The sequence below is a fragment of the Aplidium turbinatum genome, chromosome 12 (assembly GCF_918807975.1).
Source record: "Aplidium turbinatum chromosome 12, kaAplTurb1.1, whole genome shotgun sequence".
Lineage (NCBI taxonomy): Eukaryota > Metazoa > Chordata > Ascidiacea > Aplousobranchia > Polyclinidae > Aplidium > Aplidium turbinatum.
The window spans coordinates 4,290,371-4,299,274 of NC_137483.1; the positions used below are offsets into that span (position 1 = coordinate 4,290,371).

Below are 8,904 nucleotides of genomic sequence, written 5' to 3' on the forward strand. Positions count from 1 at the left end.
GAAACAAATCATTTCTTAGCCAAGCTGGTGTGACTTTCGTCATATTTTTTACACTATACACGCAGCTTGAATGCAATGTCCAAAAGGTTGGAAACTCAGTTGCAAAAAGTGTGTGTAAATACCATAGGTGGGTTTAAATTAAAACAAAGTTTCATTAGGTGAAACGAAAGATAAAAATATAATATTTTTATTTTAACCACCTTCAGTAAACACCACAAAAGATAATGCAGCAAACCACCCACTAGGCGTTAAAATATTAAAAAAAAAACAATAACAAATATACAACGCCGATAGTGTTAGACACTGTTTCGTCACCAAAAGCTGATGGTGATACGTGTTGCACATCATTGTTGTGTAATAGAATTAAAGGTCATTTTTTATAAAAGCACGTCACAAGCTGAATGAAAAGGATTAGCTTCAGTTCAGTAGGCCATAGCTCTCAGGAGGGGCGTAGGAATTTCTCTTTAGAGCAGCATACTGTTCACAATTATGAGAAAGATCAACAGCTATAGTCGAAGGAGCGCCACTCCGCAATCGACAATAGTTGCATGTATATCGCAAGTAGTTTAACAGGATCATGGTTTTCACGAATTGCAATTGACCTTGGCTGAGACTTATTGCTTAGCCGAGTTTTCGTTTATGGCGTACTGGTGGCAAAGCATTTCAACTGTCAATTTCAATTTTCAATAGTCAATTTTTCAACTGTCAAAACTGTCAAAGTCAATTCTCAAAATAATAAAATATGAATAATCCAATCCACATGTAAACTTTTTGGTCTTTATATGAGGCATTCCTTGTTATCAATTGCTTGGGAACTTGTTTCGCAAGTTGAGGGAATGGAAGCTATCGGACATTGTATACGGTGGTGGCGAACCCATCAGCACATACTCGTCAGAAATTTCTTGCTGTGGCTCTTCAAAAATGCATAACTTTGGATTTATGATTTAATACAGTAGCAGAAAATAGAACACAAGTGTGAGTAACATTAGTTCCCGATGGTGCAGAGTTACACACATTTTATGTCATGTGTTTCTTGCCTACATATTTATAGTTTTCCAATGTGGCTGTTTATAACTCGTCAAAAGTATTTAATTGGATCAAAGACCCCCTATCTTACAACCTATCCCAGCTTGCAAACAAGAACGCATTTTATCAGTTGAAATAACGAAAGCTAGGCAACTATGCTTCATAGTAGTAGGAATCGAAATTCATCATGGGTTGTATTTTTCAAATAAGAAGTATTCTAAAGTTTACTTCAAAAGTGGAAGCTGAAAGTTAGGAGCGAATTACAAGATATTTCAACAGAATCCACAAAAGTGACAGACTAAAATGTCAAGGCTGTGAAGTCGAAATCGGAGGATTTTTGGCTTGTCGGGAGTCGTTAAACAAAAGGCCGACTCCGGCATGACACAAAAAAACAAAAAATATATATTTTTTTTGTAATCTTATCTTAAAATATATTTTCTTGTTCTTCGTATTGCGCTTTAAAAATTTACAAACAAACAGAAATGTTATCTCTTCCCAGTTTTCATGAAAGTTGCCCTTTAAATTTCGGTCACAACTTAAGTAAAATTAAATTAAAAAAAAAACGAAAAAAGACAAAAATTAAAAAAAATCTGGCAACCCTCATCAATTTGGCAACACTGAAGTCGAAGTCAGCAAGTTATAAATTGAGGAGTCGGAGGCATATATTTTTGCCCGACTACACAGTACACAGCCCTGCTAAAAAGCCATTACTAAAACACAGTGATTTCTAAAAGCTATTTTCTGATAGGTAAGACATTAAGAAGTTAAAGTTATTTTAAAACAATCTTACCTGGCAACACATCTTCGTATAAATTTTCGGTTATAAGTTGATCAGAATGCTCTAACGGTTTGTAAGTACCGAGACCTTTCGACACAAAAAAATCTATAACGCTCTGTAGCGACGTCAGTGATGGATGTGTTTCTTTTCCCAGAGATATGAAATATTGCTTCTGGTTTCCAGAGCTCCTTTCACTTATTAGAAAGTGTTGGAAGTGACTGCTGTATTACAAAAACATTACTGGTTAGATATGTAGAGTTTTAACGCTACAACACACTGGCAATTAGAAGTTCGAATGCACTATGAGCACAATATGTTAGACGTTTATATTGATTCTCCCTTTTCTTGGTATGATTAACTTTTATCTTCTTTGCCACTCCAATGGTCGAGGCGGTCTGTCTTTTATCACCCTTGAGCAGTGGCGGCGACTCGTTCTCTAGATGTCAAGCAGTCACAGTTTGGGCAGGTTTCAAGCAGCCACTGAATTGATTCGCCATCCAGTTCATGCAGAACACGCACACTATTTGGCGCATGATAGCCAAATGCTAGTTGCAGATGGTGTGGTCTGCTGTTTGTTCCTCATTGCTGCAATTTTTATTTTCGGAGTGAGAAAGCCTATTTTGAAGCTGTATTATGGCAGATTCGCATCCTTGTAGAGACTATAAACCAGTGATGCGACCCAGTCATTGAGATTGACAGAGTAAAGTTTTCGTTCTCGTTGATATGTTGTTATGTGCATGAAATAAACAGTTATCCTGTGAGGAAGTTGCTCAAGCGTATGCTCGAAGAGTTGATTAATTGAATGAATTTTTATCCTCGGACTTGGAAAGCTTCTTTGAGAGCTTGACTTTGGCAGTTTCGCATAATTGTAGAGGCTTTGAACCACTGGAGTTTCCGATTGTTGAAGTGTTCTTGCCAGGGAATTATTCCATCCATTAGATGCCGCTTCTTCTTCTTCTTCTTCTCTCGTTTGACTTGTAGTAGCTTAGATTGGCAATGCCTCATCGTGCAGCCATGATACGGTAGTTGGGTCATTAGATGCCGCTGAATGGAGAGCAGTCCTTAACGTTTGTTGCTCAAGCGCATTCCACGAGAGTCGAACCAGCGTGGCCTGATCTTAAAGATTTTTTGTTGACGAAGTCACATGCTAACCAATTGAGCTATCGAGGCGGACCCTTGTTGCTCATGGACCTCAATTGAACCATTGTCGCTTTATTTTACTTTTTCATTCACAAAACTATGTCTTTAACCAAGTTAGCAAGTGGTGCGGACAAGCGTGTAAAATGCAATACAAAAATTTTATCGAACTGTTGTACGCTGTTGCTGAAGTTCTGAAGTATGTAGTCACAATTGACCGCGCGTTTCAACTAGCTGTCTGCTTTAATGTTTACTACATCACTGAAGTCAATGAAATGTTAGAAAAAATTATCTCACTGTGGTTTTGTGACAAAGATGGAAACTGCGTATTCTGATTCTTTAGTTGTCTTGCTTGGAATCCTTTTTCGTAGCATCAGGTTTCCAAAGCGTTGGTTCCTTTTAAGAATTGTTTCGGCTTCGCTCCTGTTCAAGGGCTTGTCGATAAAGAATCTAGCATCAACAAGAATGTTTTCTTATTCTAAATTTTTTTTTCACATTTAAAGACAAATTTCGATCAACTACAAACATATTTTCACTACCATGTTGATTTCCACAAATGTCAATAGCAGATCGGATATAACTTTCGTTTGCAAAATATCTTTTAATATTGATTATGGCTAAATTAAATAAGCGTTTCTGTTTCATATAAAAATGAATGCAAGTTGTAACTCTCTTGAACAAGGAAATGATCTTTGAGATGAGCATAAAGTAGTAGGAATGGTGGTCAGTGTTTCCACATATTTTTATCATTGCTATTTCACACAGTTGCATGAAAGGATTGAACAAACTTAAAGGCCTAGTAGATGAAATTTTCAAACGGGAATTAAGCATTAAGATGAGTAAACTGAACATTCAAGAATACATTTCAAAAAAAATTACCGAATAAAACTTGTTTTCAGTGGCACCGGCAAGGCCCAAAATCCAAAAGTGGAAACACTGCTCGAGAATACGTCACTATCGACAGCAATAACAAAAGCCACGTTACCACTTCTGATGTTTTAACATCAAATCTGATGTTTTGAGCAAACTGTCTGATGTTTTGATGTTGAAATCTGATGTTTTGATGTCGATTAACGCCCATTTCCATTTTAAAAGCTCTGACAAAAGCACGCGGGAAATGGTGATCAGGCCGCAATGGGGCAAAATTTTATTGAAAATCGTTTTATGGTAGCATGTTAAATACAAAGAACGTGTACAATCGCCAAGTCAGGTTTTTCCTTTAGTATCCCTTTGAACAATTTATTATTTTGCGGCTGCCAAATCAGCCTGATGCAGTTACGAAAATCAACGAAATTAAGGATTGCATTGATTTTGGTGCAACTGTGTCATGTTTACGTTGGCAGTTTCATGAAAAAAATAATCAGATTCGTGATAATTTCAAGGTTTGTTGCTACATATCAACATAATACAGTTATAAATTAAGAAAATTTATAAGATTTAGTATTTTTGTCTCAAAACGATGAACTCATTTTAATTCATTTTTTAAACGATGCAATTTTACCGCTTTTTATTTAGTAACTTTCGTCAAAATAGTTGTTGGTTTTTGCCAAAATTTACGACGTTTTTTGACAACAGAGGCCAACCTGTCCCTTGCCAACCTGGCTAATACGTCGCTCAGCTTCTGTGAGAAAAGCGTAACATCGCTTTTTGTTTATTTCTAAGATACAGTAATTTGTTTCCATAGGCATAGGCAAGTTCCATAGGCAAGATTCACCTTCACACCAAGGGTATGAAGGTGAATCTTGAAAAAACAAAAGTTATGATGAGTGGAGCAAAAGGAACAGTTGTTGAGAACAAAGTAGATCCCTGTGGAATATGTGGCAAGAGAGTGATGAGAAATTCAATGCAATGCAAGATGTGCTAATGTCAAGAGAGCCGCAACAAGATTGGCGAAGTGTTTTGTTTGTGGGAAATGCAGTAAAGGAAGGAATGAAGTGGAAGGCCATGATGATGAGTTCTGCCATGACATCGAAACAGTGACAGACTTCTGTTATCTGGGTGATCGGATAAATGGAAGTGGTGGATGTGAAGCAGCGGTGACAACAAGGGCAAGATTGGGCTGGGCAAAGTTCAGGGAATGTGGGGAAATGTTGCATGGCAGAAAATTTTCACTAAGGATGAAAGGAAAAGTATATCGGAGCTGTGTGCGGCCTGCAATGCTATATGGTAGCGAGACATGGGTATTGAGAGAGAGTGAACTGGCAATCCTGAGAAGAACGGAAAGGTCAATGATGAGAGCAATGTGTGGGGTGAAAACGAAAAGGGAAAAAAGGACTGAAGAATTGTTGGATATGCTAGAGATGAGAGAGACCATAGACCAACTGGCAAGGGCAAATGGAGTAAGATGGTATGGACATGTGATAAGGAGGGAGGAAGGAAGTTTTCTTAGAAAGACACTAGATCTAAAGGTGGATGGGAAGAGGAAACGCGGTCGTCCAAGAAGAACGTGGAAACAACCAGTGAAGGATGAATTTAAAAAAGTCGGACTGAAGGAGGAAGATGCAAGAGACAGGGTGAAATGGAGAAAAGGGATTAAAACAATTGCTGCGCGGAAACAATCGGCCACCCCAACTAGTGGGGAACAAACCGACGATGGATTATGATGATGATGATGCAGATTTTGGGATGGGTACTTCAAAATCAGTTTTGATAAATTAAAATCTCCTTAAAGCGGACCCCACGTCTAATACCTTTCAATTAAAAAAAAACTTACCCAGGCAAATTGTTTGTATTTGCTCGGTTCCGGTGCTGTGGAGGTTCCTATGAATAAAGTAAAGCATTTATTTATATATTTCCATCAATGATTAACTGTCCCCTAAGAGCACAACATGCAGTGTTTGTGAAAATAAATTATGATTATCGATAATATTCGTTTAACAATTAAGGCAAGTTGGAGTCATTAACCAGAAATGACTTGGAGTCTGATGTTATATCCGAATACCGCAAGATAAAAAGCAAGAAAAAGCTTGAAATGAAATACATTAAAACGGTTTTTAATAAACTAATTTAGGATTTTTTAAATGATACTTAGCCTCATTTCAAAAACATCATTTGATTTGTAAACATTGCTTATAAGTAAAAGTAACGTGTTCCAAACAAACAAAATAAACGGTACCAAGAAACACAAATCCACTCAAATGCTGGAAGGAATAAGTCGATTATGACGAGGCAATTATGACACAACAAAACGTCATCGCAGATAGTATGATAAATAATGAAACTTACTGGAGGAAAAACATCATCCAGTTCGTATACATTTTCCGGCACTGAAGGAAGTGGCTTATCTAATGATGCTACGTGCATTGTCGGTACAGTTTTGGATGTCGTGATGGCGTTGAAATTCGTCCTTTTAAGATTTGTTTCTGGTTCTACATCCAAAGAGCCAGGTCTCTCTGCAGAAGATTGAGGGTAATTTAAATACTGCTGGGTTTTCTGTTGTCTTGGTATATCTGGAGGGCGATTGCTGTCTGGGGTTGGAAGTGACTGTTTTTTTATCCAACTTGGTAGGGTCATGTCCATGTAATGGTCCTCCTGCAAGAAAACGTTTTGTATCACATAGCTTATAGGTTCCTACACTAGATTATAGCCAATATTTTAATAACAAAGTTGACACAAAAGAACTGATTCGTTTCACATATCCATAACAATGCACAATGTGCACATAATACAGAGAATTTATTCAGTATTTAGGCTACTGCAAACTGTCAATACTGTATGCTAACATATACTTTACACTACCACACACTGGGTTACTGCTTAATGATTAAAATCTCTTAGCGTGTGCGCTTGTTATATTTGTAAGCTTATGTCCGGTGATTAAGGTTTTTTTTTCAGTGGACAGAAATGCAAGGAAGCAGATTTCTTGAAACTTCTTAAAATCTCTCAGTGTGATCATTTTCATTAGGCATTACTCGATATTGTTTTGCATACGAGTAGCTTACAGTAACATGCGTGAAACTCCGACAGTAATGAGAAAATATCTTCATACGTTTGTGTCTTCACCGATTGTCGGTCATTAAGGATTTTGTTTAAGTGGACAGGAATGCAAGGGTGCAAATTTCTTGTCTACCTTCAAGCATGTGATGAAGGTTCCTGGCAAAGACACAGCCTCGTGCCCTCATGCGGCATCGAACTAGCATCTTTCCTGGCATGACGAGGCAATTGTGACACAACAAAACCTCAATGCAGATAGTTTGATAAATAATGAAACTTACTGGAGATAAAGCATCATCCAGTTCGCATACATTTTCCGGCACTGGAGGAAGGGGCTTATCTGGTGATGCTACTTGTATTATCTGTGAAATTTTGGATGTCGTGAAAGCGTTGGGATTCGTCTTTTTAAGATTTGGTTCTGGTTCTACATGCAAAGAGCCAGGTCTCTCTGCAGAAGATTGAGGGTAATTTAAATGCTGCAGGGTTTTCTGTCGCCTTGGTATATCTGGAGGGCGATCGCTGTCTGGGGTTGGAAGTGACGATTTTCTTAGTCGACTTGCTTGGGTCATATCATCAGTGTATAGGCTCTCCTGCAAGAAAACGTTTTGTATCACATAGCTTACTTATAGGTTCCTATACTAGAGTATAGCCAACATTTTAATAGCAAAGTTGACACAAAAAGAACTGATTTGTTTCATATATAACAATGCACATAACACAGAGAATTTATTTAGTATTTAGACTACTGCAAACTATCAATACTGTATCCTAACATATACTTTACACTACCACACACTGGGTTACTTCTTAATGATAAAAATCTCTTCTCATGATCATTTTCATTGGGCATTACGTGCTGTTTTGCATACGAGCTTATAGTAGAATGAGTGAAACTCGGTCAGTAATGGAAAAATGTCTTCATACGTTGGTGGCTTCCTGCAAACGTTTTCACCAAGTGTCTCTTCAGAGTTTAAGGAATCGTGTGTTATAGCATTGACAGGAGGTCTAAGGAGTAGTTTTGGACTCGTGCGGGGAATATTTTTAACGGACCGGAACCTTTTTAAGGGCCCGAAAGCAACTAGAAGCCACAGCGTATTCTTTGGAAACAGTGCGTATTTCTAATAAATGTCTTTACTTGAGGCCCAAAAATTTCATTGGTACCGGCCTTTGCTCGTGTACGCTTGTTGTATTCGTAAGCTTATGTCCGATTGTCCGATGAATAAGGGTTTTGTTTGAGTGGACAGGAATGCAAGGAAACCAATTTCGTGTCCATCTTTAAGCATGTGTTAAAGTGTTCTGCCAAAAACACAGTCACGTGCCCTTATGCGGTGTTGAACTGGCGTCCTTTCGAGCATCTCTCACCACTCGGTTAAATGCATTTGGACTGCTATATAGAACGTGAATACAATGCACGATAAAATTGATACGTATGAACTGCGTATGATAGCAAAGTGATAAAGAGTTAGAAAAGAGACCTTTTCAGAAGAGACCTTTCTTCGATGCGGTGGCTTTTCTTCTCGATGCGGTGGCGGTGACAGTATGTCTTCAGCCATCGCATATTTTTGATCATCATCTTGTTGATGATGATCGGTATTGTTGAGCTCATCTATTAAATTTATTAATCGGTATTTTTGTCCTGGTAAAAGGTATTCATCGCTTGGAACTTCCAACTAAAAAAAAAAATATCCAATTATGAAAAATATTTTTTTTGGGCAGCGATTCCTCATTCAGGTAAAAATTTGTGAATTACTGACCACTCATAAAACATGAAAATAATGACTTAAGAAATACATACCGTCGCTATTGCGTAAATATATTGATACCATGACAATAGATCTTCTGGTTTATCAGCGCGAATTTTCATTTCTTGACCACCTCTGAAATATTTAAATCAATGAAATTTATTCTTAACCCTTAACATACCAAGCGGGGTCTCGTAGGGACCCCAGAGGTGAATTTTTTTATCTCCTGCCTTACATATAGCAATAATTTTCCTCCTTATCTGTGTATGTGTCATAAATTTAAGCAAG

The 8,904-nt window shown here is 37.7% G+C and overlaps 1 protein-coding gene across 1 annotated transcript; it reads right to left on the minus strand.

The window, feature by feature from the left end:
* Window positions 1-375: 375 nt before the first annotated feature.
* On the minus strand, window positions 376-8,507 carry LOC145780857 (uncharacterized). Its single transcript, XM_082592506.1, has 7 exons — window positions 8,350-8,507; window positions 7,156-7,464; window positions 6,167-6,472; window positions 5,655-5,701; window positions 3,239-3,391; window positions 1,817-2,025; window positions 376-913 (listed from the first exon to the last, which is right to left on the minus strand). Exons 1-7 carry the CDS (start codon window positions 8,425-8,427, stop codon window positions 801-803), a joined length of 1,215 nt encoding a protein of 404 aa, XP_082448632.1. The 5' UTR covers window positions 8,428-8,507; the 3' UTR covers window positions 376-800.
* Window positions 8,508-8,904: the final 397 nt, after the last annotated feature.